Source organism: Colletotrichum acutatum, assembly GCF_030867785.1.
Source record: "Colletotrichum acutatum strain CBS 112980 chromosome Unknown BDZ83scaffold_36, whole genome shotgun sequence".
Lineage (NCBI taxonomy): Eukaryota > Fungi > Ascomycota > Sordariomycetes > Glomerellales > Glomerellaceae > Colletotrichum > Colletotrichum acutatum.
Window position 1 is genome coordinate 215,114 of NW_026849030.1, and position 27,676 is coordinate 242,789.

Below are 27,676 nucleotides of genomic sequence, written 5' to 3' on the forward strand. Positions count from 1 at the left end.
TTACTGCCGTCCACCTCATGACGATCGACGCGATCAACAGCCGCATCTGCTGCGCGCCGACTCCCGCTCACTAGTCGTCCAATAATGCAGAGTGGCAGCCCAGCTCGACTGCCTGGGTTAGGAACGCGCTCACCATGGCGAGATGGGCACCGACGACCAACAACAATACCGACAGCGAGGCGGCATACGGCCACTGTCAACCATTCACAGCCCCGCAGCCTCTTTGCTGGTCCTCCACACCGATGCGGAAAGTCTGTGCGGCGCCGTCCACACCTGATCCTTCACCGGCCTTCGCTGAATCTCTCGTTGCATTGTCTCCTTCGTCAACTTTCTTTTTGTCCGTTATGGACTTCTTCCCTCTGCTGCCTTGTCTCACGCCCGCGTGGCGAACCGACTACGACTTCTGATCGTCTTGCCATACTTGAAGAAGATGTACGGGAACGGGAGCATGGCCACCGTCAAGAAAGCGAGCAGTGACGAAGCCCAAGAATATCCAAGCTTGTTGTACATTTGCGTTCCAAACAGCGGGAACGCGGCTGTTGAAAAAGAAGTCCAAGTCAGCACTGCGAGCAACACGACACCTCCCAACTGAGTGGTTGAGAGCGTTGGTGCCACGGGGCAACTCACCAGCGAACATGCATCGCACAAACGCATTACTTGCGAGGGCCGAGGCGGCGTATAAAGGATAAGCATCGACCTGTAAGCCCCAACTTTAGCACGATTCCTGTCGTGTAACCTCCGGGCCTGAGACTGATTCCAAACCCCTGGAACGCCACGAGCGGGGAGCTGGCGGGACATATTCCACTTACAAGAAACGTAAAGATCCCAGTGAAGACGAGGAGAGTCCTGCGGCACATCAAGACGGTCAGCTGCATACTCCTGCATACAAGATGGGAAAACAACATCACCCCACGGTTCGTGGAAGCCTGACAAAGCATGCCTAACGGCCGAAAGCACACGCCAGCACACGAACCTGCAGAAGCCTGCGGAGGGCCTGCTCAAAGCAACCACGGGGTTGTCTTGTCACGGCAGCAAGATGCGCATGTTGCGGAACCACGGGCCTTTTTCCAACTTTGGGTCATGGTTGCGATGCTGTGCGAAGGAAAATGTGAACTTACCCAGCTCCAAAAATGGCGGATCCAATGATGGGCATGATCCAGTGCACATGAAGGCTCCATCCAAACCAAAAGATGCCAATGGGACAGAGGAAGGCTCCCAGGATGACTGGTGGAAGGCGAAACTCTGGCTCGCTGGCACCCTCGACGCCCGTCTCCTTTTCCAAGTCGGCCATGAGTCGACTACGGATACGGTGCCACAAGGGGTCCGTCGCGGCGGCAAGGAACATGCCCACGAGGATACCCAGGAAGGTAAGACCGACTTGCCATAGGTTGAAGCCATGGATCGTTGTGAAGATGAGGGGGAATGCGCCGAAGAAAAGGTACAGAATACCTAAGAGAATGGCCGAGAAGATGTCGAGGCTGAGGACCATGGGTTCAAAAGCAATGAGCTGGAAGGGGCGCATCAAGGAGATGCCGATTGTCTTGATGACAGACTTGGTCATATTCTCAACAGGGGCCTTCCACCGCTCATCACCTGTCTCTTTTCGGATCTTGCGTGCCTTGGTCCGCAGGACGATCGGATCTGGGAGCAAAAAGTCAACTCTGACAAGCTAGTCTAGGGGCGCACCCTCCATGGACACTCACGATAAGTCTCAGGGACGAATACAACAATGGCGACCAAAAGCGCAAAAGCCCAGATGATCATGACATAGTACGTCCACCTCCAGTGTGCGTTGTAGTTGATGAAGCCACCAATCAGCGGGCCAATGCACGGTCCGATGAAGGGAGCAAGTGAGTACATGAGCATAGGGGCTTGGAGCTCATGACGAGCAAACAAGTCACTCACTGTGCCACCGGATACGGCGAGGAAGGCACTGCCAGACAAACCGTCGAAAAATCGGGCAACGATCATGGTTGCAATGTTCTTGGCGACTGCTGACGGGATGATCCAGATGACATACATGGACCAGGAGACGAGGTAGATGGGCCGGCGTCCGTAAAACTCGCTGAGAGGGCTCAGGAACATGGGACCCAAGCTGATGCCAAGGACAAAGACTGACAGGCCAATAGTGCTCACTAGTCGGGAGTTGCCGAATTCTGCATCCATCTGGGCATACGTCGAGGTGTAGATGGAACTTGCAGCGGTCCTGTCTTGCACGTCAACATCTCATTACAGAGTCGATGATTGACTTCACTCACACGCAAAAACTCGCGCATGATACAATGGATACAATGAGCCACTTTCTCGCCTTGCCCAAACTACGTGGACTCATGGGATCGCTGTCGCCGCCCTCGAAAGTCACTTCATACTGGTCCTTTTCCGGTTCTCTTGGTGAGCTGTCGTCCTCTTGGTAGTCGTCACAGCTGTAGCCGTTTTGTGACCGCGTCCGGGTCAATGATCTCGACTGACGGAGTGACCGTGTACCGGCGGCGCCCGTGCGGATGGGCTCGAAGCCCGAGTCCTCGTGGACTGTAGCGCTGTCATCGTCCTGATTCGATGAATGGCTCTCGGCCTTTTCAATGTCTCTTTCGACTTCGTTCGTCATGGTTATCGTCAAACGCCGCAAGGGAGAAAAAGCAGCAGCAATCCTCGACAATTTTTTTCTCCAACTTGGGTCTTATTCAGGGCCACTTGATAACGACTTGATATCAAGGGCGCAGTAGTCGGCCGATTGCGGATGTCGGATATTTGTACGGATATCCCGCGTGGTTATTATGGGCCTGGTTCCGAGTTCCAGCGGTCGTGTGGATCGTGACAGGATCAGATCAGTCTGTTGCTGGGCTGGGCGTTACTGCGAACGGAGGTAACGTGCAGGGCAGTGGTTTTTATTTGGAAGTGGGAGAAACAGCTCCTCTCTCATTGAAACTCTTCCAATTGTTTCAAAGACGCAGAAGAAGAAACAGCAAAAGGGATGAGTCTGTTTATGGAAGAGGACCTCTTTTTCATGAATTTTGCAGTTTTCCCGATAACCAGGCAAAGGAAGGCGCGAGGACCTCAAAGTGGATGGGATAGTGGGGACCTCGCGCCATCGGCACCGCATCCATTCACACGCATTAGTCAAAAACGACCGGATGGCTAGACGGCGCGACCCGTTTGGCAATTTTTCCCATGCACTTCTCGACGATTATTCAGCCCAGAACGCGGTTCGCTCTTTCCAGAGAAAGCACACCCCGGACTAGGGTGGATCTCGTCATCGCAGCGAAAGGGAATCAGAGAGGAGAGGAGAGGAGATGGAGAGGGGCATGTAAGCGTGTCATAGAGCCCCCTGGATGGGTGACAAACTGTGGGATGGATGACGCTGCGCTGGACCCTCCATCGCCTTGGGGATCTTCCAGTCCTGCATCGGAGCCAACAGCCTATTTCTGAGAGAGCGAATGGATGGGTCCAATGAGAGAGGACCTTGACTTGTTCGGCGCTGGTTCGCGCGAGTTTGCGATTGCTAACAATTTTTTCTTAGTATTATTGTCAATCTTTTGGCTGCCTTTGAGTTGGCCAAAAGGGTGACTGTGACGGGGTTCTCTCGGAAATAAACCGCCATGGATATGACGTCGGAAGAGCCGAGATTCACCACGACCTTTTTGGCTCATTCTAGACTTTCACAATTCGCGGTTCCTCATTCAGTTGGCGGCAGCGGGAAGAGACGGGGGGGTCCTCGGCGTCTGGAACCTGGGATCATTTGAGACAGGAGGCGCTTACCACCTCTTGTCCTTTCTGCAACGAGTCACAGGTGCTAAATTTGGCCCTGTAAACTTGGTTTGTCGACTATTCGAGCAACATGGGTCGAGATGTGGTGCTGAGTAGAAACCCAGCCCGTCTTGGCGGAATTCCACTCACGGCTGTTAGAGGCGGCCCGATGGAATGGTTCACCGATTACAGACTCGCGGAGGACGTGCGAATCCGCGATAAGCTTGGTGGTCCTCCCCCATCTATCATACTTTGGCTAGCTTCCGACTTCGTCCCTCTTGAGATCTGACGAGATGGATTCAGAGTTCAGACTGCCCGATATGTGGGCTCTTGAGGTGGTCGATCCCCGCTTTCGCATGTTGCAGGCCCAGCAAAAAAACACTGCATTGTCACTTTCGCTTCTTTCGTAGAGGGCCGAAGCCGCGAGAGGGTTGTCAGTCACGTTCAACTGTCGGCAGCTTCTCCCGGCGCCGGGCGACCGTTATCTTGGCCTCCCGCCCAATGTCTGTGCACATTGCCAATTTTTCTGACAGCTTGCCACATACACACACACACACACACACACACACAGACAGTTCAACATTTGGGCCTTTTCTCCCCGCGGCGCCGGTTCGCCGATCGGGGCCTATGGGGTTGGTTTAGCTCGGATGGTATTGATAGTATGGGAAACCACGTGTTCTGATTTGTGATTTTGAGGCGTGGAGATCCTTTAGGCTGAGTATCCCACGGAGTTACGACTTGGATTGGTAATCCAAGATATTGACTACCAATGGCCCGTGATTTACAATGTTGAAGCTCACTAGCAAAATGGGACAGGATGGTGAGGTAGGCCAGGTAATCCTCGATAATTCGTGATTCTTTCATCATTTCCTTCCTTCCCTCTGTCTCTCTATCTATTTACTTGGGTGGAGTTGGAATCATGTGCAGTCTCCATACTCGTTATTATCATACATGAGCTCCCTTTTCCACCTGTTTCCTTCGTACCTATCTTTACTTACATGATCATCATCATGATGAGTCCGCTACTCTTTCTAGTATACTGATGTTTCCCGCTTTCGTTGGGTTTTGAAATGCAATTGCTGAACCCTTGACCCCAGAAAACAGGGGCAAATGACAGGAAAAACAATAAAGATGTAAGACAAAAACAAAAAAACGCCCATTGCATGCAAGATAGCATATATATAAAACCCCCCGGTACGCATGTCGTCGGACAACACAATGGACGTCGTCCACAGAGCCGCACGACGAGGCCCACTCACAAAGCACCTCACCTCCGGACCTCCGGTACGGAACTTCCGAAAGTTGCCTCACCTTTCCGTCCATTTCATTCCCTCTCATATCCGGTAGGTCTCCGCCAGGCTCCCAAAGTCCGGCACGGTCCCGGAGCAGTCAAAGTCTCGATCGTACGCCTTGGCCGGTAGGATCCCGGCCGCGAGGCCCTTTTTGTAACTCCACAGCGGCGCGCTCTCCGTGTCCCACGTCCAGTACCACCACCCCCACCCCTTTTCAAACGAGTGCATCTGCGCCTCTGCAAACATTTGCAAAAATTTCTTGTAGTCGCTGCTGAAGCCCCCCGCGTCGCCGTTTGCCGTGTCGCAGTCGCACTTGGAGTCCTCGGTCGGACACCGCGGCTCGAGAATCGACGTCGTCGCGTTGCCCGTGTTGTAGGTGCCCGTCCATCGGTTGCCCCAGCCGACGTTGGTCAGGTGCTTGGCGCAGTCCGTGTCGGCCTGGGACCACTCGGCGAAGAGCGTCGGGCCGTAGCCTGTGGACGTATCCATGGACTGCTCCGTCTGCTCCGTCCACCCGCTGCAGGCGTACTCGACCTTCTTCTTGTGCGTGTAGACGATTTGGTCGGTGTTGAAAATGACGTACTGGTGCACATCGAGCGCGAGGTCGCTGTAGCCCGTCAGCTTGCCCTGCCAGTTGGCCAGGCCCATGAAGCCGTCGCCAAAGACCACGACGCCGCCGATGCCGTTGCCCTTGACGAGCTTGTAGGCCTGCGCGGTCCACGAGACCACGTCGGCGTTGTTGAGGTCCACATTGCGCGGCTCGTTGGCGAGGCCGTAAAAGGCAATGATGTTCTTGTAGCGGTCCTGGGCGAAGAACTTGGAGAGGCGGTCGTGCATATCCAGGCTGCGCTGGGCGTTGGTCGCGCCGTCGGTGCCGTTGAGCCAGCCGATGGCGCCCTGACGGCCCGAGTGGTTCCAGCCGTTTTGGCTGCCTGGGAGGCCGTGGACGTCGAGATTGACACGGAGGCCGTATTTGCGGGCCCACTCGATGCCGCGGAGGAGATAGCGCCACGAGGTGCGGAAGAGGTAGGGGTCGCCGTCGTATACCTCGACGGCCCAGTAATTGAAGGGGATGCGGACGTGGTCGAGGCCGGCGTCGGCGATCTCCTTGAAGGTGGACTCGGTTACGAAAGTCGAGTAATGCTTCTCGAGGACCTCTGCCGTCTGCTTCGTGCCGAGGTGCTTGCAGAGCGTGTACTCGTCAATGATGCCGAGGCGGGAGTCGTAGTTGAAGAGCGAGGGGGTGATGAAGGGTTCGAGGTTCAGCCAGCCACCGACGTTGACGCCGCGGGCGGGCCGCGAGCCGTAGGAGCCCCAGGCGTCCTTGAGCGCCGGCACCTTGTCGTTTGCCTTTTTCGAATCGTCCCAGTCGGTGTAGAGGCCCATGACGGGCAGGTCGCCGACCATTTGATCGGTGAAGGTGACGTTGAAATCGGTTGTGTCGTCCCATGACCACGGGTCGAGATAGGTACCACGCCACTTCATCGGGACGCTGTCTTTGTTCCCGTCGTCGAGGGTCGTTTTCGTGTTGCTGCTCTTGTTGTTGTTTTTGCTGACCACCACCGCTACTACAATGATGATGATGAGAAGCACTAATGAGACACTGAGACATATCCCTGATGGGTGGTTAGTCAACGTCTCCAGCTCCCGCTTCAAAGCAACTTACAAAGCTTCTTCCGCTTCTTGACGGGTTTTGGAGGGTCCTCCATGAGATACTCCTTCTCGAAGCTGTGGTCAGAACTGTTCCATCCTCCGCCTCTCAAGTGACCCCTTGACCGTCCCTCCTCCATAATCGCGCCGCTGACCACCCGTTTCTTCTTGTTCTTATGTTCCCTCCTGGGCTTTTCGTAGACTGCCTCCGTATCCACCTCTCGCCGCACCCGCTTTGGTCGTTCTGCAGGCGCATCTCTGTAGGCCGCTTCGCGTCGTGCCCTCCGTCTCTCTCGCCGCTCTGCGTCTGCGTCTGCATCTGCGTCTCTCGATGGCCTGCCAGCGCCTGTGCCTCTTTCTTTCTTTTCCCTTCTCTTTTGTCTCTTGACGTTATCCTGATTCAGCTTCGCCAACGCATCTACGGATAGCGATTGTGACCTCCTCTCGTCCCTACTCTCGCCCGAATCCGTGGCCGGCCGTCTGGATCCCTCTGCGCGTGATCGTCGTTTCTTGTTGTGGTGTTTCTTGCCCGATGAGTCTCGTGGTCGATGCGACGACGGTCTCGAAGATTCACCGGGCGCCATGTTCTACTTTGTCGCAAAATATTGTCGTCGTTTGGTGAAAATGACCTAGTCGCCGTTGCACTGGAATGTTTGCGACTCGGATGACATTCCTGGCGGTTAGGTAAGAAAAGAAAAAGGTATGGCTTTGCGGGAAATACGTATGTGTCGTGTACGAAGTACTCGTTGGCCTTCGCTTGGTGCCAAGGTACCAAGATGTCGTATTCCAGCTGCTCCTGCCTTGTTTTTGGAGGTGCTTTGGCGCATCGGCTGTTGGCAGGGCAACAATCGACCTGAGCTCTGGCCCCAGCGGCCCCAGTGCCCCCCAGTACCTCCTTATCAGGGCGTTAAGTGGCTGCAGGAGTCTGTGGCTGACAGGAGCCGCTTCAACCCCGCGAACGCCGTCGCAAGCCGAAGATTGACTTACATCACCCGCCATCCTTCGGGTTAGCAACGAGGGCTTATCTCGTCTGAGCCGGCTCCCGTCCTTCAATTCCCTTCATCTCTACGGATAGATCTCACGCAAACCACAAGGCATTGGCTTCTCAAAAAGGGTTCTTTGGGTTTTCTATCTCTCTCTGTACCGTTCACAATGAGGTCGTCGTCAATTTCATTACGCCCATTGCGGCGAGCGCTGGCGCCGTCAGTATCGACACAGCTGCTGCCCCCCCTTGTTACGGGCCCCCGGCTCTACTCGACACACCCGCCCAATGCAAAGCTCAACATACCCGTGGACTACGCGACAACGTCACTCCTCGCCCACTCTTCACAAACTGCTCTCGGTACGGCCAACTTACCGGCAGAGGTGCGCGATGGCACGACAAAGAAGATGAACCTGTTCCAAGCCATCAACGACGCTCTCTCCATCGCCCTGGCCGAGGATGACTCCGTCATGGTCTTTGGCGAGGACGTTGCCTTTGGCGGCGTTTTTCGGTGCACGATGAAGCTGGCAGAGACGTACGGGGCCGACCGCATCTTCAACACGCCATTGACGGAACAGGGCATCATGGGCTTCGCCATTGGCGCGGCCGCGGAGGGTATGCGGCCCGTTGCGGAAATACAGTTTGCCGACTATGTCTACCCGGCTTTTGACCAGCTCGTCAACGAGGCGGCCAAGTACCGGTATAGAGACGGCGCCTGCGGCCGGAGCGTCGGTGGCCTGACCGTACGGATGCCCTGCGGCGGTGTCGGCCACGGCGCTCTCTATCACTCTCAGTCGCCCGAGAGCTTGTTCACGCACATCCCCGGTCTGCGGGTGATCATGCCACGATCACCTCTGCAGGCCAAGGGTCTGTTACTCGCGGCCATACGCAGCAATGACCCGTGCATCTTCATGGAGCCCAAGATTCTGTACCGCGCGGCCGTCGAGCAGGTGCCCGCCGGGGCATACACGCTGCCGTTGTCCAAGGCGGAAGTCCTGAAGGAGGGCAAGGACGTGACGATTATCTCGTACGGACAGCCGCTGTACACGTGCATGTCGGCCATACAAAAGGCAGAGGAGGAGTTGGGCATCTCTGTCGAGCTCATTGATCTCAGGACGCTGTACCCCTGGGATAAGGAGACAGTGTTCCAGAGCGTGCGCAAGACTGGTCACTGCATCGTGGTTCACGAGGCGATGGTGAATGCTGGTATCGGTGCTGAGGTTGCTGCCACGATCCAGGAGGATCCTGACACCTTTTTGAGGCTGGAGGCGCCGGTTGCAAGGGTTGCTGGATGGAGCATCCACACTCCGTTGCTTTATGAGAAATTCAACATTCCTGATGTTGCAAGTAAGTGTTGCCTCTTCCCCGTGATATACTGCAACGATTTCTAACGTGTCTCAGGGGTTTATGACAATATTAAGCGGGTTCTGGATTATTGAGATTTGGGAAGGGACCAGGAGTGATGGGGAAAACAAAGAAGACAAGAAAGTCCAAAACATAGCACATACCCTTAATGACATGCCATATAACTTCACAAGCAATGATTTGCTATTATCAGAAATGAAATGGATGCAAATGGCAGCGAATTCATCGACAAGTTCGCTTCGTGGTGCTTCGTGATGAGAAAGTACACCATGAGCCCACTTCCTCCAGCTCAAGTGGAGGTCCCGCGCTAACAATTAACCCCCTTTGCCAGCCAATCCGCCCCTCCCCATGTCCCGCCTCCAACTGCCCCGCATTACGTTTCAACGTTCGAGAGAGGCAGACAGCTCCCCATTTGCTTCGTACAGCCGCAATCGTCACCGACTCAACGATAGACTGATTGCGCGACCAGAACCTTTGACCCCTTCGCCGCACCAGATCACAACCTCACAATGTCCCAAGTCGAGACCGTGTCCTCCTTCGTGGAGGGCGCTCCCCCAGGCGAGGTACCTTCCCACTTGTCTCGAGCTCCATCCCCTTACGACGCGCATGACGTCGCGAATCGCATCCCAAGCTGACCTCGATTGAAGCTCGCAGATGTTATTGCAGGTAAACCGCATTTGCCCTCCCAACGACTCTACCATGAAAACGAAATGGGCCGACAGCTCCGAACGAATTGCTAACCCCGTCGCCAAGATATCAAGTCGCTCACCGTATCGGACCCCGAGATCGTGTCGAGCCTCGAGCCGGCGTTTGAGAAGTACAACGAGGAGCAGTTCGTCACGGTGAAGCTGCCGGGCGGAAGCCAGCAGGTCATTGTCAGCGCTCACAGCTCGCTCGGCGACGGCCAGTACTTTGACGTGGAGAGCTCCACGAGCTTCTCCTTTGACCACACCACACAGAAGGCGAGCAACGTGCAGAGCTACGTCTTGGAGAGCGCCAACTCGGACTTGATGTAGGTTTTTTGACTGAAACTGAGACAAAAATATGAGGGCAGTGATGCTGAGAGAGGCTACGCAAAACAGCAAGTCGACGTTGAAGAGCCTCGGCCCCTATGTCCAGGAACACTTCCCCAATGCCGCGTACGGCGTCTACCCGACTGAGAATGATTCCAAGGTGGCAGTTATTATTGTCTCGAACAAGTACTCTCCCAACAACTTTTGGTACGTGCTATGCCTATAGAGCTCTTCCCTAGGTTTTTTTTGGGCTAACACATAGGGGGTTACCAACAGGAACGGCCGCTGGCGATCCGTCTACATCTTCGACCCCTCCTCTGAGGCCCTCGAGGGCTCCGTCAAGGTCGACGTGCACTACTACGAAGACGGCAACGTCCGGCTGCTCACGAGCCGGCCCAGCCAGGCGTCCGTCTCGTCGGGCACGGGCGCGGGCATCGTCAAGGAGATTGCGGCGTCGGAGAAGAAGTACCAGGAGGAGCTCAACAGGGGGTTCACGAGCTTGAGCGAGGGTGCGTTCAAGGGTCTGCGACGACAGCTGCCTGTGACGAGGCAGAAGATCGAGTGGGACAAGATTACCTCGTACAGGTTGGGCCAGGATATTGGCGGTGGCCGGAAATAGAGAGGGATGACGTAGGGGAGAAGGACAGAGAAAGACAGAGTCTTTGATTGTTAAGGGCTACATATAGAGTTCCGCTCGACTGGTGCATTCAGCATGCCAAAGCTAGGAATGGTTTAAAAAGCTTTCTTTAACAAAACATCACTTTGCTGTCAGGAGCATTTCCAGTGCAAGTACCTTGGTAAGGACATGTGCTCCATTCCCACGTGTGATCCTGGGAAGAATGTAGACCAAAATAGAGCGCGAAAGTCACCTCTTACTTTAAACAGAGAGACTCACGTGAATCTAGTGGGTACTACGTAGAGATTGTAGCTGAGCTACCTCTTCCAGACCCCTTTCAGATTGTCCATTAGAGTAATCGTCTAGGAACTATAGAGATCCTGTTCAGTCAATCAAACCGGGGGAAATTGCCGAATCGGGTAACATATCGCGATGACATCTTCACGGCCACGGGAAAAAAAGACAGCTATCGCAGCCGATTATCTAAAAAAAAGTAAAGAGCTGAGGCCTGGATCTCAATCTTGTTACCCCGCGCGTTCCCCGCCTTTTGGGCTCATACCAAGTCACAGGTGGGAGCCTGGGAGGGACAGTCGAGGGAAATGACGATACCGGAAACCGGAGACCGGAGACCGCACGGGACTGCCTCGGCATCATCCCGAATTTCCCGAACGTGTGGTTGCGGGATTGGGGGGGGGGGGGGGAGTATCCGTACGGCGGAATTGGACACTCGATAGGTTCCCTGCTTCAGGAAGGCGTGTCGTTCGGGGAAGTATGGAAAACTGATACTAACCTTTCTCTCTCATGTATTCCGTGAGTTCATGACAGCTAAGGTAATGTTCCGTTGGAGGATCTGGACTGTCCGTATGCTCCGTGTGATCCGGACTCTTTCAATGGCTAGTGATCAGTCCGTCCGATGTGTGTGTGTGTGCGTGTGTGAGCGGCCCTTTATTTGCGATGTCACAGATGCGAGGTACAGATATGCAGTGTAGTGGCGTATCCCGTACGTGTGTGCCCCAGCTGGTCTTGTCCAGACTCCAAGCCTGGGAGCCAGGCCTAATCCACCTAGTCCAGCCCAGGAAACCCCGCGGAACGACGAGATAAGGCAAGATCCTACGGAACGATAGCGTCAGGGTTGAGACGATTGACGACGAGGCGAGGGAACGGCGCATATGGCAAGGGTGGGGGACGGTATGTATCCCCGTGGAAGCGGGATTTGGGAACAATGACCTTGCAGCGGTACGTGTGGGCATTTGCGGGACTTGGTGTTGCAGTCGGGCTGCTGGTGAACCACGAGAAGGCCTGGCAAGCAGCAGCGATTGGCAATGCGAGTTTACGAACACGAATAACTGGGGACTTGACCCCGGAGACGAGAGGCCGTGCCGGGCCCTTGTGTAAGAGTATCCGTACAGACACTCGGTGTGCTTGGGGGGACGTCGCAGTCGGTTTCCTCCAAGATTCTTGTAATACAAACTGTACCGAATACTGCGTGGTAGGGCAGTTTTGAATAATCGAACCGCTTCGGTAGCGGACACCGATGTGATTCCGCCCCGTTGGAGGATTGGAGGGGCCATGCGTTTCGAAACGAGCTAGCAACGTGCTCTCTCTCTCTCTTTCTCAGAATGTTGATCAACCGCGGAAGCTGGGGGCGGTAAAGAGGTGGAAGACTAGGTACGAAGTAACCCCGGTACTAAGCGGCGACTGTTTAAGTTTTGCAACGGGAGCCCTGACTCGACGTTTTCGCTTTGGGAGTATCAACGGGCGGGGTGAAGCGAAGGAAGACGTGGCTGGTCCAGGAAGGGCAGTTTTACCTAGGTCCTAGGTCCTAGGTTCCGGTTGCTGGCTATGGCAAATGAACACGGGTGTTGTAGGTGAGTATACGAATGCCTTGGTCTGAAATCTAACCTAAGGGATTGGGGTATGTGACCAAGGTGTGCTACTGCGTATGCATTAAACGGTGGCAGTCTTGGACGGGTGTCAAATGTCTGTTCTGGCTGGGGTTCAACTACCCGAGTGCGATGCCGAGAAGGAGGCCGGCGAGCTTCTCCTCTCTGGTCTAAGCAAGAAGGCAATGGAACTTGTGGAAGTAGTTGGGTCCTTTCCATTGTCACATACCTACCGGTAATACCTTACCTTGTCTAGTGTTCTGACTCTCCAAGGTACCTAGTTCCGCCAGCTAAATTGGCTCCCCCCTTTGAAATCGCACCTTCTTCCTTGTGCTGCCGCCTGCCTTTACTGTGGTACCTCTCTCGAGTACTCTCCAGCCCACATTTAGTCCAGCGAATCACGGCAACTGTGCACTAATTTCTTCTTTTCCCATTGGCTTAAGGAACTGTCCACCCCTGAGCGGACCGCTGGTACCCTCTTTCCCCCCAAGTCCAGTGCTATTGTGAGGTGTCCACAGGTAGTGGCCGCTTGGTCCCAGCAGAAGCTTCCATCAGCTGTCAGTCCCAGTCCGCAAAGTGCTGCGCTTTCCCCCCCGATTTTTAACGGGGTCCCGCGATAAAGCAGTGTGAACGGGCTCAACAACATCCGAGGGACCTCCTTCTCGTCCGATTCCTTTTTCCTCACTTCCTCCTGCACCAAAAAACTCCCCTTCCTCTCACCTTATCCCATCCCCAAAGCCATACTTTTCGCCAGCGATTCTTCCGTGTTGCGCAAACCGACTCGAAATTCTTCACACCGAATCCTAGCCAAATCAGCAAGGACCCTCAACAAACTTCCCACCCCTCCGATAAACAAGGAAGGAAGGAAAAAAAATAGGAGCCACGTTTACCAACAACAATCCTTTGCGGTCTCTCTACACACAAATCAGTCACAATGGGCGCTGTCGAACTCACCTACCAGGATGTTGCTGAGCACAACACCAAGAAGGACATCTACATGGTGATCCACGACAAGATTTACGACTGCACCAAGTTCGTCGACGAGCACCCGTAAGTAAATAGCCAGACCTGCTACTGCCCGCCCGCCACTCTTGCGCCAGCATCCCCCTCTTGAGGATTTCAATCTCCCTCAAATGAGAACTTCCGACTAACCTATTTCTTCTGAATAGCGGTGGCGAGGAGGTTCTTCTTGACGTCGGTGGTCAGGATGCCACCGAGGCTTTCGAGGATGTCGGACACAGCGACGAGGCCCGCGAGACCCTGGACCAATTGTACCTCGGTGACTTGAAGCGCCAGGTGAGTAAAAAACAACGATTTCTATCTTGCCGCGATCGCGCGCGCATCGTCCAATCTACAGAAAGCAATCGTGCTGACCTTGCCCCTTTTCACAGCCCGGAGACCCTGCCCCCAAGAAGCAGGTCGCCGCCAGCAGCTCAGCTTCCAGCACCGAGAGCCCTGGCTTCGGCATCGGCCTGTACGCCGTCCTCCTCGTCGGCGGCGTCCTCGCGTACGTCGCCTACAACTACCAGCAGCAGCAACAGCAGCAGTCCGCATAAGACGCAAGTTGTATTGCTACGGTCTTGGACTTTTTTTCACAGCAAGGCGGAAAATGCTGAGAGGGTTAAGGGGCCCCCCCTCCACGATCGCCGCCGCCTCTCTCCGAAAAAGGAGGGACGAGGATGCGCGCGCCGCCGCCACGGCGATGAAGGCGGGAGCTCCAATCATTGTCTTCAACAGGCGGAAACTTGGGTTTGAAGAGCGAGAGAAAGGGGGGCGCAAAGGTCCTTTTGGAAGCCTTTGCGTCACCTTGAGGTCCCATGGATGTGTTACGAGCTGGCGCAGACGGGTTATCGGGGAGCTTTTATTCAGCGGCAGAGGATCTGGCTGGTCGAGCAACGACCGAGCCGAACCTGCCGGGAGAAGATATGCTTTTAATAGAATATACGTTCTGGTCATGACTATTTGTTGGAGATTTTGTACTGGATATACGGGTTTGTGGGCGTCGTTACTCTAGGTACATGGTAACGTAACCGTTTAAACCATTGCGCTCTATGGTGATTGAACAGCCCGTTTGGCAGTGAGATCAACACACGGAGCTTCGGATACGGCAATTGAGACTGCCGTCACAGTAACTTCACAAACGAAAATTGAAGGGTGAGCTGCTACAGTTTCACGAGTTGCCGCATGCTTGCGTTCACGAATTGCCTTGAGGAACCGACCTCCGCTTCTCCCAGGAAAGCTACCACTCTTGCGTCAACCTCTTGTTTCCATGAGTCAGCGTGGCCCGTGCAAATCATGACCCGCATTCAGGTCCCTCGCCCATGTTGTCAATCTCGGAGACTCAACGTGCTGGAACCCATCAGCTCGGAATTTTTGTGCTCGAGAAGCGGAATCGGGGCGTCTCCGTATTCCGAACCAACCGGATTGCACCGTGGCTGAGTTACCTCACTCTCCAGTCCCCACCCATTCACCAGCCACGTCCGTGCGCCACATTATCGAACGTCTCGTCCCAGAGAATTGAATTAATCAGCAACAGGCAGACAGCCAGGCACCTTGAAGTTCATTACTTTCCATTGTATCGACGAAGCAGCTTTTTTGCTTCTCTCCCATTGCGGCTGCCAACCTCGCGACGCGGACGAAGATTTGCGGGATAAAATCGAACCGCAACAAAATTTTCGGATATTTACAGGCTTCCGGGCTGATTAGCGATCGAGTCGAGGGGATACGGTCGGCGACTTTTGGAGGCTGAAGCTGGGATAGCTCGACGATTGAAAGAGAGAGGACAACAACGGTGCGAGGCGCGATCAACGATCGATCTGGATTGAAGCGAAGTGGTTGGATACGACCGAGACGAAGGAAGGAGGGGATATTGAGAAGGTCTCTTCAGGCAGTATCTCCTTGCGGGAAGGCGGCCGTCGACGTGGGAGCCTTTGAGCTGAGATACGCCAAATCCTCACTATATCGACCACCTCCCGGCCAGTCACGTCGTAAACCAGCCCACGACTACAGCTCCTTGCGCCAGGCTTTGGGTAGTACCTCTTCCTGACGCCACTACCAACGTCCCGCAAGGAAAGCCACGAGCTTCGGAAAGACCATCTGCTACGGCATCGAATACCCCCCACTATTGCCCATCATGTCTTCTCTTCTCGAAAAGCAGAAGGCAATGTTCAGCAGCTCGCTGGCCTCGGCCGCGAGCAAGCTGCAATCCAAGAGCACGTCTCTCGCGCCGCCATCACCCTCCCCGTCCGTCAGCAGCATGGCGTCAGCATCCAAGAACGACACCACGGCATCGGGCAAGCGAAAGCGCGACCCCAACGCAATTGTGTACTCGCAACCTCAGAACACTAGTTTTGGTCAAGAGGTCTTTACGCAGATGCAGTATGCGCTGGAGTGGCTCAAGGGCAAGGACGAGCCCAAGACGGCGACCGAGATCTTTGACCACCTGGGCCAGACCCGCAGCACCGACAAGCACAAGCAGCAGCTGGTGGAGGGCATGCGGCGGCACCCGCGCATCCAGTGGGTGCCCGATCCGAAAATGTCGGAGCAGACGTGGCGGACGGGCACGTACGTCCACAGGCCCATCATCCCCGGCGTCAGGGACAAGATGACGCTCCTGCGGCACCTACAGAGCAAGCGGGACGCCGAGGGTACCAACGTAAAGGACCTCAAGGACGGGTGGCCCGACTGCGACCAGGCGCTGATGGAGCTGGAACGCGAGCACAAGATCCTGATTGTCAAGACCAAGAAGGAGCAGCACCCGCGCGCCATCTGGCTCGACGACGCGACGCTGCACCACCACGTCGACGACGAGTTCAAGCGCATGTGGAATGTTGTCGAGGTCCCTTCCACCGACGACATTGTCAAGAAGCTTGTTTCCGTGGGCCAGAAGCCGGCCAGCGCCGACCCCAGCACAATCAAAAAGGTCGACTCCAAGAAGCAGCAGAAGAAGCGGGCTGTTAGGCGCACCGGCAAGACGACCAACACGCACATGGAGCATCTGCTCAAGGATTACAGCCACATGGTGAAGCGGTAGATATGGGCTGTCCAGTGTTTATATACAGGGAAATGCATTTTCGAAATGGCGTTTTGGGTTTGGACGGCGGAGAGAGACGACGAACGGACGGACATACTTCATTTGGCAAAGACCTGGGACCGGTATTGCTGTCCTTTTTTCGTGTCTAGTTCTTTTTCCCTTATAGACGGATGGGCAGGTTCACAGTGGGTCTTTGTGCCGTAGTTGATGCAAAGAACAAGCATTTCACTTATGCGGGAGGCAGAGAACTAAGAAGGTTACACCCCAAAACGAAGGACAGAAGAATGATAAATATCCAACATTACTGCATCCTTTAACGCTGTGCTATGGGAAATGATGTTATTGCCACCGCAATGCCATATCGCTGAAACTCAATGAGAGAATAGAACAAGAAGCCAAACGAACAGATAGGACATACCACCGACCCCCCTCCCCTCCCTTTCTCTCATCATCCATATTCCTCTCATCGTCGCTTACAAGGAACCCCATAGAGAGGGAAAACGGAAGAGACCACAACAACAACAACAAGCCACCCACCAAGAAACTCAACACCCCTCCGTAACCCGCTCAAAAACCCTCAAAAACACATCCGGCTCCTGATTCCCGCCGACCCTCCACCGCCCTTGCACCGTAAACGTCGGCACGCCCGTGACCCCGGCCTTCCTCGCGCCCACGACCTCCTCGTCGACAACCTCGCCCGCGCGATCGCTATCGAGCGCGGCCTCGACGTCGGACTCGTCCAGCCCCGCGGCCTCGGCGGCCGTCTTGACGAGGTAGGCGCGGTCCGAGATGTCTGCGCCGAGTTCAAAGTGGCCCCGGAAGAGCGCTTCCAGGAGGGCGTCTTGGGCTGCGGGGCCGCGGGTGACGAGGGCGAGGCGGAGGAGCTTGTGGGATTGGCGCGAGTTGCCGGTGCGGCCTGTGACGTTTAGGGCGATGCCGGTTTGGGCGCAGGCGGTGGTTATGCGGGATAGTACTGCGGGCAGGTCGCCTGCTAGGGAGAAGCGGGTTGTGTACATTTCGCGTTTGTCGTAGCCTTTTTTTTTTTTTTTGAGGTTATGTTAGTAGGGAAAACTGCTTGTTTTTGTCTTATTTTCATGTGTGTGGTGTTGGAGTTGTGAAATAAGTTGGCGGTTGAGATGTAAAAGGATGAGAAAGGGGGGAAGTGAGGTTATCGTGAGTTTTTTTGGTGTAAGTGAGAGCGAGGGAACATGAGAGAGAGTTTTTCCCCTGCGACAAACGATATGAAGCGGAAGACATGTTTTACATTTCAAGAGGGAGAAGAAGAAGTATGAAAAGACGAAAAAAAACAACGTACCGGTGCTCTTCAACGCCGGGCTCAGATAGAACGGCTTCCAGACGACCTCGAACTCGGCGGTAGGGTCCACGGCGCGGTATTGTGAGATTGCGCGGTCGAGGTTCCTCTTGCCGACGTAGCACCACGGACATAGCAGGTCCGTGACGGCCTCTATTTTGATGACCGTCATTTTTCTTTCTTGACCTCGACGGATGGAACCTCCGCGGTAGTTTGTCGTCGAATCTTGACTTATACTGACGAAGGGGGGGTTATGTTGTGACTGTGAAGGATGAGATGGATGGAAATGGCTCTCGGTGTAGTGTTCGTTGAGGATATGCCATACGATGACAGACCGCTAAAGGGGAACGAACAGTATAAGTTTTGAGGATTATGAGAATGAAATCACTTGGCTGCTTGAGTCTGATGAGTAAACGAGTGATGAGAAAAACACCAAGGCGCTCGTTATGCCTTCTCTCGTCGTCTCTCGGCCCCAGCCTAGGGCGTGTTTGGGGCGGTGTTGTGTAAGCCACAGAGTGGTTCGGTCCAGTTTGTCAACCCAAGATCGAAGGTTGGACTTGACAGTTCCTGGGTTCCAAAAAACTCTGTCGGGGAACGACCACCGGATGTGTGTGGATTTCTGGATCAAACTGAACTCGCTGCACCCTTCTGGAATTCTTCGGGAACGTCAAGGGCAGCAGAAAGTACAGTTAGTAGTAGGGGGAGAGAAGGGGGGAAGAGAAAGAGTAGAAGAAGGTGTGGGTATTAGAGTTTCCTTTCTACAACATGCGCCAATGTTGTCAGAAGTTGCGGCTGTCTTGTGGATATATAATAGGTAGTTTGCGCCGTAGACTCCCCGTCATCTCATGGCTTTGCACCAACAGTCTAATCCCACATTATTGGCATATGGTGGTCGCGCGAGTGTGCATGTGTTTGCGTATGGGTGGTGGTGGTGGTGGTGGTGGTGGGCGCATGGGTTGGGTGGGAAAAAATCTTGGAAACGAGGCAGGAGAACAAAGTACCCTGCCAAGCCTGCCTTCCTACCTACCTAAGATTGGAGACACAAGGCCCAAGGAACGAACATGTTTGACATGAATACTAATCAACGGGCTTATAGCTTGCTCAGCGCGGCTGGGTGATTGATAAACCAACAAATGTCGCTCCCAAGGATACGCGAGAGAGAGCGAGGACGGACCACTTTTTCCCTTCCTTGTGTTCTCCATCTTCTCGAATGTGTCAACCTTCGGACCAACAATAAGAGAAGACTGGGAACAATAATACATAATCCTTTCCTTCGTCCTCCCTCTCCCGAGACACACACACGACCTCGTACAGTTGTCTTTCTCCTTTTCTCGACTACTAATCCAAAGAACAATGACCAATTTCTCCGAGGGTGCTTTCTCTCCACCTGACCAGTCCCGCAACCCATCTGAGGTACTCGAACACAGTCCGTCACGCCATCGTCAACATAGCTTCATAACGTTATGACCCAGGCAAAGAATCATCAAAGACCCGGGTTATCTCGCCCCAGACTTTTCGGAATTCAGTACTGTCAATGTCAGATCCCACCGGATCCCGCCGGCTTCCCCTCACATTTTGACTTGAACCATGGACGCAAGGCCATTCGAGAATCGAGATTCGCCAAAGAAATTGGCCCAGAGAACAGGCACAAGTTCACTAATCATTTCCCACACGGGCTTACCATAGAAACTCGGAAAGGCGCAAAATTTGATTTGAATACGGAACTCGGGGCAACAAACGCCATGTGCCTCGCCCCCGCCCCCTTCTGGGGTTTTTGGATTTTCTGATTATATCATCATTCCTGATTAAATCGAAACGTGAACAGAAAAAAAAGTGCGAGCAAGTCCGAATAAGAAGGCTGCGGACAAGAAAATCGCCTCGGATTCGTTTCGTAAACCTCGGCGCTTCGGTTCTGGTTCTGGTTTACAGATACCGCCAACAATTTTCTTTGACCATCATTGTTATTGTCACATAACCCAGACCGGGACTTTTACTTACTCTTTGCCGAATTTTTTTCTTCCCCCTCAACTATTTCGCTCCCATCCCGTCTCCATCTTGCGCAGAGGCATCTTTTAATTAGATGGCACCGACGATAGCCACTTTCGGGTAGGTACTTTGATAGGGTAGTAGACCTCGATTCCTAGGCCTATCGCAACGAAACTCGTTTGGAAGCCCTTCTCATATGACACTGAATAAGATCTTCGTCCCACAATTCACCCACTGCCTACCGGATAGCACCCTCCCAAGTGAACAATATGCCGCTCAGGACCCTACCTAAACTCCATCCTCACTATTCCTGATATTACTACTATCATATTTTCTACACGTTCCAGGACGAACACGCCTTAAATAGCATAGTAACATCATTACAGTAATGGCATAGTGTTACAAGAAAGGGTGCCTTTGACCGGCATACTATTTTGTCCCCCACTCACCTCCTCCAGACAGCTTCATTTAATACAGGTTTACCGTCTCAAGAAGAAAGGATGCGTGCTGAGTTAGAGACAACAAGTGATGAAAGAGACAGTGAGAGTGAGTGAGAGTGTATGTGTGTGTGCGTGTGTGTGCGAGCACAACAAAAAAGTATACACAAGGAACATCTACCAATCGTTTCACAACACCTGCCCGATTTTTCAGAAAACGTGACAACAAACGCGCAACACACGTCCTGTTCGCCTTGTGATACCTATTTTACGAAGTATGCGACAGTTTTTCGCCGGCTGGGAATCAATCAACCAACTGCCAAGTGCAGCGTGCAGCGTGCGTAGGTAAGGCAGTGGGACACACACGCCAACCCCGGATCACCCTCCCGACGGGATCTAGATTAATTCCCACCTCCACTGATGATGCACAGGCAAGCCGCACGCGGCAAGCAGATATGCACGCACACACTGACCATTATGAGATCGGTCCTCAAGCTCTCCCGGTCACCTTACGGCTCTAGCTCCGTCATCTTTTCTCATTCTTCAACCCAGGAGAAACATGCATGCACCAGTGACAAGTCTAACGATTGAGGAGAGAAACAGATTGCTACGCGCATTCATTGTCTAGTACAGAGTACAGTGTTGCATACAAAACATTGCATATCAGAAAAAAAAAAAAAGAGGCACGTTCCTTTATCGAGCGAGTCTCCGCCAATTCCGTCGGCGTGCTGCTCAAGAGCACGCCGTGTCCTGTCTGGGAACTCCTCCCAACCTTTTTGCCTCTAGCCAATGCCCATGGAGACCCAGCCATCATGAAGTGTGTGCTTCCCGCCAGTCTATGATAACAAAAGAAAAGGCGGTTGTAAAACGAACCGGATGACTGCCCACCCCTTGGTATCTTCCTGACCTTGTCCCGGTGTAGCCCGCAATATTAAAGTTGTATGTTATTTACCGTCCCCACCCTTGCCATGCACAAACTTTTCGTACCGCAAAAAGAAGATGAATCCACACGAAGGAAATCTTTTCAGCCATCTGCATTCCAGATCATCCCGGAGGATTTTAGGAGTGACTGCTGGCGATATTGTTACATGTACCGTTCCTAATGGGCACCTGCCCACAGCTCGCCTTGACGACCCTTAATATCGTAGGCGCCAGCGGGAGGCTCGGTGCTCTGAGGGCGGCGAACCTGAGCTGGGTTGCCGTAGAACATCTGGCCACCGAGCGAAGGCGCAGAGGGGTAGGCGTCGGGGTCGGGGTAAGTATAGCCACCACCGTTGCTGCTGTGCGAGGGCGATGGCACGTGCGACGGAGACTGCCATCCGACGGAGCCCATGTGAGGGCTACCGCCAGCACTGCCGGGGCCGGAATGCTGCTCGACGCTGGGCTCGAGCGTCGGAGGTGGTCCGTAGCTGGTGGGGTGCGAGGTAGGTCGCATACCAGTATTGTAGCCCCCAGAAGATGTCGATGCCGGGCTGCCAACGTGCATGTCTCGCTGCAGGTGAACCGGAAGTGAGCTGTTGCCCATGTACTGGAACTCGGAGTTGGCACGGTGCATGCTGTCGGCACTGGGAGACATCGAGAGGGTGCGCTGGCCAGGCGAAGGCGTGGTGAGAGGCGATCCACGGTTGGACATGGCATCTCCATCAGAACGAGTCGTGTTCGGCTTGCCAGTGGCTCCACGAGCAGCCAGAGCAGCAGCGGTGGCCGCAGCGGCCTCCTCTACTGTACCGGTGTGGTGGTTTTGATGCCTGGTCAGGGTAGTACGGCGAGTGAACGTCTTCTGACAATCGGCATACGGGCACTTGTACGGACGCTTGCCGGAGTGGATACGACGGTGGCGTGCCAGGGAACTGCTGTCGCTGAAAGGCTAATTCATTTGTTAGCACAAGAAAGGATTTCTAGCGGGAGATTCAGCTTGCCTTGCCACATCGCTCACACATGTGAGGCTTCTCTCCGGTGTGGACTCGCTGATGGACAGTGAGAGCAGATCGTTGGATGAACTGCTTTCCGCAGTTGGGGAAATCGCAAACATGAGGACGGATTCCGCTGTGGATACGTTCTGGAAGAAAAGGTCAGAGATGAAATTTTCTAGATCTTCATACACCACATACCGTGACGGGCAAGATCACTTCGGCGAGCAAAGCCCTTGCCGCATGTGCTGCACGGGTAAGCCTTGGTGGGCTGCTGAGGTGCCTGCTGCTCGGGTGCCTTGTATTGAGGCATGCCCTGAGACATATCATGCTGAGGGATTCCGGGCAGGATTACAGGGCCTGGTCCCATGTGGGAGACAGGCATCTGCATCTGCATCGGAGCGCCGACCATGGCGCTGGGTGAAGGGTAGGAACGCGGGACGCCTTCCATTGTGTGACGAGAGTGTTGAGAGTATTCGGAGCCGTGGGGAGAGCCGGCACGGTCCATAGGTGGTTCGGGCATGTTTCTTGCGGTGAGTTGGGGGAGTTGATGCATTTGACGTTCGGGAGTAGTTCCGTTGTGAATGTGTTGCATAGCGGCACCTCTTTGATTCATCAAGTTGCCAATACCCATTACCTCGCCTGGAATAGGCGACCTCATATTACGGCGAAGAAAATCGCTAGCAATAGTCGGAATCCCTGCGTGGATAGCCAGCTTGGAATGTTTTCGGACGATTCTCCGCGTCAGACGAAGGTGACTTTGAGTTTATAAAGACTGCACTGTCTAGAGGAGAGAAGGTTGTTAGCGTGGTGATCTTCCGAGGGGCGAAGGCTCTGAATAAGGGAGGTGCGTGAGGGCGAGGGTTTTGGGGGGGAGCACATCGCCACGAGTGGGAGCGTTTGAGCAGCCTCCGCAGGTAGGGTTGTGTAGAGTTGTCAAGGGCGGGGGGAACCTGGGTTGGGCTGTGGCATGACTAGATGTGCCAGGAGCACCTGGCGGCGGGCTATTTGAATCAGACTGACGGGGTTCGCTCGCAGGCTTACCTTGTGCGGATGGTGGATGGAATCCGGGACAGACCGATCACAGATCACAGACCAGTATGTTGCTCGTTCTCGAAGTCAGGCTATCCACTAGACTTGAGCTTCGCCTCGACCGTACTGAAGAATTGACGATGTGATGATGAATCGGTTCTCTGACCGGGACGCTCGTTTGATCGGTTGTGTTTTTGGTGATCCGAGATATATAGCGATCTCCAGCGTCGTCACAACTCAGTATCGTGACGTGGCGCAATCGAAAAATCTGTTTGTCGAAGGCACAGCCCACCACATATACGCCGGGAAGTCGCGGGGTCAAGACGTGTGCTGATCACTCGTCGTATTTGAGGAAAGAATGAGAATTCTTTTCTGTCGGATATGCGCGATTGAGCCGATGTGTGACGGAAAAGGAGAATGAGAGGGATAGTCAAGGTATAGAGGGCGGCTCAGTCAATATGACCTAGATGACGCGCCACTGGTTAGTGATCTCGTCGGCATCTAACAGTAGACAATCGAGAGAAAAGGTTGATGTGGCATGCACAGCAGAGCATGTGCGAAAGCCAAAGGATGAGTGAAGAGGAAGGGGAAAAAAAGAAGGGTGCCTCCGGACCGAGGGCTCGACCAGTTGTGTCGAGAGAGATGGGTGGGTGTTTGTCAAAGTTCGCGTGTAGGAGGTCTGGGACGAGAGATGAGGTAACAGGGGCCAAGAAACCTTGATCGGGGGTGCAGACGGTCCGGCAGGGTTAGGGAAGGAAAAGTGGATCTATGAGGAAAAGCGCGGGAAAAATTGCTGAAGCAGCAGCACCTGGCAGGAGAAGCCAGGGCAGCCACAGCCAGGAGGCGCGGCAGGTGAAGGTGCAGGGTACGTATCGTTTGTGCAGCAACCGGCCAACAAGCCCGCGGGCACAGCCACAAGAATGGAAGACGCGGTGACAAAAGGTTTCGGTTGCTGCTGTTTGACTAACGAGCAGAAGCAAGGTGAAGCCGAAAGTAAAATAACATGTGGTGATGTTGCAGGAAAGGAAAGCCTCGGCCTGGGACTCGGATTTGGCCTTGAAGCGCAATGACGAGGAGTAGACGGCAAGGGATGGCGTATGCGAATGCAAAAGGAGGATAGGGATAGTAAAGAATTGAAGCTTCGACTTACTGCAGAGAGTGAGAGCAATGGGTATCTCGAGGTTGGGTATCGGTAGGCGTAAGGAAGTTTCTTTTCTGGGGTTTGGAGATGGGAACGTTGCCCGTCGCAAGGAAATGGAGGAATGGGACAAAAATGAAGAAGGAAAAAGAAAGCACGGTTGACTTGAGTTTTGTCGGTGCTGCAGAGGCAGAGGAAGGGTATGAATATGTATGGAGAAGAGAGTCAAGGTGAGAGGAGGGAACAAGGTGGTGGTGTAAGGTCGGCCCTTGGCTTTTTGGCGTTGGGGTTGCGAGTTGGCGCGTTGGCGTTGGCGTTGGCGTTGGCGCGCAAAGGGTCGAGTGAGCGTCGAGGGTCGAGGGTTGTGTGTGCGTTGTATGGGAAAGAGCAAGGGGGAAAGGTGAAGGGAAAAGAAGCTGTGACGCAGCAAGCGGAGCGCAGACAGGGACGGACGGACGGGGTTCGGCAGGTGTTATAAAAATGTCAACCACGGAGACGATCCTTTTAGTGAGACCGGGGGGAGATGGAAGAAAGGAAGGAATAATGGAAGGAAGGGGGGGAGGGGTGTGCGACGTAGGGGCACGGCACGCACACGCAGTACGGATACAGCTTGCTGTTGCTGGGTCTGTCCGTATTGCTGCTCCTGCTCCTACTCCTGTTCCTGCACCTGAGGGACTGGTGTGGTTTGCGTAGTAAAACGGATCGGTGAGAAAAAAAAAGAATGGGGTCGATACGTCGAGTCGTCGAGTCGTGTCGGTACACAAAGTACCCGTACGGTAAGGTATGTATGACTGGTTTGGCTTTTGGGTTGTTGTACCTAGCTTGCTGTATGGGTGGGATGGATGGATGGATGGATGGATAGAGGGTTGGTGTCGGAATCCTTATTAATCTTATGAATCGAAAAGTTGCTCGGATACGCATGTACGAAAAGAGGTAGACAGACCAGACTATGGATATGAGAAATTGGAAGGAAAATAAAATAAAAAAAGAGGAAAGAGGACAGCGTGTAATATGAATATCTTGCACGCAAATTTGGCGACAATGTACCTTTGCTGCTTGACCCATTGCTCACACCACACAACCACACGTATCAGCACCTACCTTACGCACAAGTCCCAAACCTCAGATACCTTCCGTCTCTATTCGTAAGGTACAGACAATATCCTCATACATCACACTCACACATGGACTTGCGCACACACGCAACACGCACGTATCGTCAGTCTTGGAACAAGAAGAGAGGGTACATGACATGTCGAGAACCAGAGAGCGCACCCTCCCCCCAAGTCAGGTCAAGTGAGATCCCAAGTGCGGAAGCTTGGTGAATTGAAACGAACGGTTTAGCTGGGACAACTGGGGGCCATGGACGCTGAAGCAGGAACGAACGGGGGTGCGAGGTAAGGTACGGCAGTACATGGGTACGAAGACACAAGGATACATCGCTACTCACTTCACACTCAGCACTTTTGCAAGGCACTTGGATACTTGGGCACTTGCCTTAGCGCATCATGCTAAGGTAAGGTACCGCTGAACCCACTCAGAGGTGGTAAGGTACTTTCCAGGTCGGGTCGGGCTGGTGTTGCCGCATGGAAAGAGCAACGACACATGAACCGATTATGGGTACATAGGTACGAGGGTGCGTGCGGCCTGCCCCCTTCCAGGTTTCCCTTGTTGTCTTGGAGCTCTCCACTCGCCCCTGCCCTGCTGTTGTACCTTCCTCGCCCTCTTCTCTCTCTCTTTCTGCTTCGCCCCATGTCCTGAGGTACTGCGTGGGATAGGTACCTTACTCCCTCTCTTTCTCATCCTCTCCCTCTCCAACCTTGGCTGGCACCTACTGTGACGATGTTCAAAATATCGAGGTACCTTACCTTGAAATGCGTCTGCCACCGACTGCTCTTGCCGTACCTTGCCGATGCACGGTGTACACAGTATAGACAGTGCGAGGCCGATCTTGTGTCTTCGGCAAGTGGAAGGGGGCTCCAGTGCTCAGCGTCCCTGCCTTTGCTCCACACTGCTGGGCCTGTTCAACCTGGAGTCGGCGGCGATCGTCTCTGTGCTGCCGGTTGGGCCACCGCCGACCTCCAGGGGTTGTGACCATCTTACGAGCTCTACCTATGCGTGAGGCAACCGTTTTTCCTGCGCCTTCCATTTCCCATGCATCTCTTATGGATACCTACCTTAGGGGATGAAAGAAGGTGACGGCGTCATTCTCTCCGGACGCAGCAGCTCGCCTGAGGTAATTGACTAGAACGGCAAGTGTCAGTAGCCAGAGGGACACGCTGCCTTGCACCTGCCTTTGATGCCTCCCAACAGGTGTACATCATGGGCCTTTTCCAATGTGAAGTAAGGCAGTCGTACGGGTATGAAGCAGCAACCTCATTCAACGTCCTGCTATGCTTTGCCCCATCCGACACGTCCCCTGTTCTGCTTCTTCTCAATTTGTCTTCTGCCAAAGCCCTGCGGCTGACTTTCGTACTGGGTTCATGCCATCGACAATTGCGGCTGGCAGCTTGCCAACGCCGACGGAGCACCACAAGGCCACTGCCCTCGAGTCTCAACACCATCAACGCAATCCGCAAATGGGCCCTCGACAATGCAGACAAACATCCCGCTCGTTGTCAGACCAATCTGCAAGCAATGCATCATCAATGGACGAAAGGGGGAATAGGGGACCATCTTTCATCACTCGAATCCGCTACCGCTGTCACCTCCCCTGCTCATCATCATCACCCTCAGCCCGCCGCCATGCAGACGCAAAGTAATACTATACGAATGCATCCAACTCTCAAACTTCTTCGACCCCCTTCTTTTCTTCCATCCTTCCATCCAGCTCAGGGGTACCTCGCCAAATCGACAGGCCTGGGTGTGTACCTTACCTTACCGACACCTCTCGGATGCACACAGTATGCCTCCGGCTGGCTGGCAGCTGCCCTCGCCTAACACAGACCCCAGCAATGCTATTTGGCTTTTCTCTTGTTTTGCCTCGTCATCATCAAACAATCGGGTTATTTCTGCCATCATCTCCACCCCGGTAGTGGGTCGCTCCTCTCCCACTCAGGAGCGAGAATGGCACATCCAATTTACCTTTCGCAACCCCACAGACAAAACCTACGATAGGGCGGACCAGGGGCTTGGGTGCTCGCATGTGTTTCCTATGCCTCGAGAGTCGAGAGTCAGGTCTTGCCTCCATCGATTCGCTTTTCCTCCGGTCCAGCACTCGACCAAGCTGCGTGGCAACCTGGAGTACTCTCTCTTGCCTTGCTTTCTGTCCAGTTCAATCAAT

At 54.0% G+C, this 27,676-nt stretch overlaps 8 protein-coding genes across 8 annotated transcripts; 4 read left to right on the forward strand and 4 right to left on the reverse strand.

Moving 5' to 3' along the window:
* Positions 1 to 372: 372 nt before the first annotated feature.
* On the reverse strand, positions 373 to 2,605 carry BDZ83DRAFT_575411 (major facilitator superfamily transporter; the record flags this gene model as incomplete). The annotated part of the gene is made up of 6 exons (XM_060504812.1): positions 373 to 536; positions 628 to 697; positions 810 to 846; positions 1,119 to 1,641; positions 1,704 to 2,206; positions 2,259 to 2,605. The coding sequence occupies 6 exons, from the start codon at positions 2,603 to 2,605 to the stop codon at positions 373 to 375; spliced, it is 1,644 nt and encodes a 547-aa protein (XP_060366061.1).
* Positions 2,606 to 5,078: 2,473 nt separating this feature from the next.
* Positions 5,079 to 7,270, reverse strand: BDZ83DRAFT_575345 (beta-glucosidase 6; the record flags this gene model as incomplete). Its single annotated transcript, XM_060504803.1, has 2 exons — positions 5,079 to 6,652; positions 6,703 to 7,270. 2 exons carry the CDS (start codon positions 7,268 to 7,270, stop codon positions 5,079 to 5,081), a joined length of 2,142 nt encoding a protein of 713 aa, XP_060366062.1.
* A 393-nt stretch (positions 7,271 to 7,663) lies between these two features.
* BDZ83DRAFT_617611 (transketolase) lies at positions 7,664 to 9,254 on the forward strand. Its single transcript, XM_060508035.1, has 2 exons — positions 7,664 to 9,015; positions 9,070 to 9,254. Exons 1-2 carry the CDS (start codon positions 7,839 to 7,841, stop codon positions 9,105 to 9,107), a joined length of 1,215 nt encoding a protein of 404 aa, XP_060366063.1. The 5' UTR covers positions 7,664 to 7,838; the 3' UTR covers positions 9,108 to 9,254.
* A 288-nt stretch (positions 9,255 to 9,542) lies between these two features.
* Positions 9,543 to 10,665, forward strand: BDZ83DRAFT_575327 (F-actin-capping protein subunit alpha; the record flags this gene model as incomplete). Its single annotated transcript, XM_060504799.1, has 5 exons — positions 9,543 to 9,596; positions 9,681 to 9,699; positions 9,787 to 10,045; positions 10,116 to 10,253; positions 10,323 to 10,665. The coding sequence occupies 5 exons, from the start codon at positions 9,543 to 9,545 to the stop codon at positions 10,663 to 10,665; spliced, it is 813 nt and encodes a 270-aa protein (XP_060366064.1).
* Positions 10,666 to 13,479: 2,814 nt separating this feature from the next.
* Positions 13,480 to 14,101, forward strand: BDZ83DRAFT_718788 (cytochrome b5-like heme/steroid binding domain-containing protein; the record flags this gene model as incomplete). Its single annotated transcript, XM_060512112.1, has 3 exons — positions 13,480 to 13,595; positions 13,715 to 13,841; positions 13,937 to 14,101. The coding sequence occupies 3 exons, from the start codon at positions 13,480 to 13,482 to the stop codon at positions 14,099 to 14,101; spliced, it is 408 nt and encodes a 135-aa protein (XP_060366065.1).
* Positions 14,102 to 15,369: 1,268 nt separating this feature from the next.
* On the forward strand, positions 15,370 to 16,851 carry BDZ83DRAFT_276035 (transcription initiation factor IIE subunit beta). Its single transcript, XM_060502096.1, has 2 exons — positions 15,370 to 15,422; positions 15,615 to 16,851. Exon 2 carries the CDS (start codon positions 15,679 to 15,681, stop codon positions 16,576 to 16,578), a length of 900 nt encoding a protein of 299 aa, XP_060366066.1. The 5' UTR covers positions 15,370 to 15,422; positions 15,615 to 15,678; the 3' UTR covers positions 16,579 to 16,851.
* Positions 16,851 to 18,199, reverse strand: BDZ83DRAFT_276016 (DSBA-like thioredoxin domain-containing protein). The gene is made up of 2 exons (XM_060502095.1): positions 17,894 to 18,199; positions 16,851 to 17,611 (listed from the first exon to the last, which is right to left on the reverse strand). Exons 1-2 carry the CDS (start codon positions 18,060 to 18,062, stop codon positions 17,124 to 17,126), a joined length of 657 nt encoding a protein of 218 aa, XP_060366067.1. The 5' UTR covers positions 18,063 to 18,199; the 3' UTR covers positions 16,851 to 17,123.
* A 3,213-nt stretch (positions 18,200 to 21,412) lies between these two features.
* On the reverse strand, positions 21,413 to 22,857 carry BDZ83DRAFT_718791 (uncharacterized protein; the record flags this gene model as incomplete). The annotated part of the gene is made up of 3 exons (XM_060512113.1): positions 21,413 to 22,180; positions 22,233 to 22,372; positions 22,425 to 22,857. The coding sequence occupies 3 exons, from the start codon at positions 22,855 to 22,857 to the stop codon at positions 21,413 to 21,415; spliced, it is 1,341 nt and encodes a 446-aa protein (XP_060366068.1).
* Between the last annotated feature and the right edge of the window lie 4,819 nt (positions 22,858 to 27,676).

Coding starts and splice junctions, on each gene's coding strand:
- BDZ83DRAFT_617611 (XM_060508035.1), top strand. CDS start 7,839: ATGAGGTCGTCGTCAATTTCATTACGCCCATTGCGGCGAGCGCTGGCG. Junction 9,016..9,069: donor CAACATTCCTGATGTTGCAA/GTAAGTGTTGCC, acceptor AACGTGTCTCAG/GGGTTTATGACAATATTAAG.
- BDZ83DRAFT_276035 (XM_060502096.1), top strand. CDS start 15,679: ATGTCTTCTCTTCTCGAAAAGCAGAAGGCAATGTTCAGCAGCTCGCTG.
- BDZ83DRAFT_276016 (XM_060502095.1), bottom strand. CDS start 18,062: ATGACGGTCATCAAAATAGAGGCCGTCACGGACCTGCTATGTCCGTGG. Junction 17,612..17,893: donor CCCGGCGTTGAAGAGCACCG/GTACGTTGTTTT, acceptor AAAAAAAAAAAG/GCTACGACAAACGCGAAATG.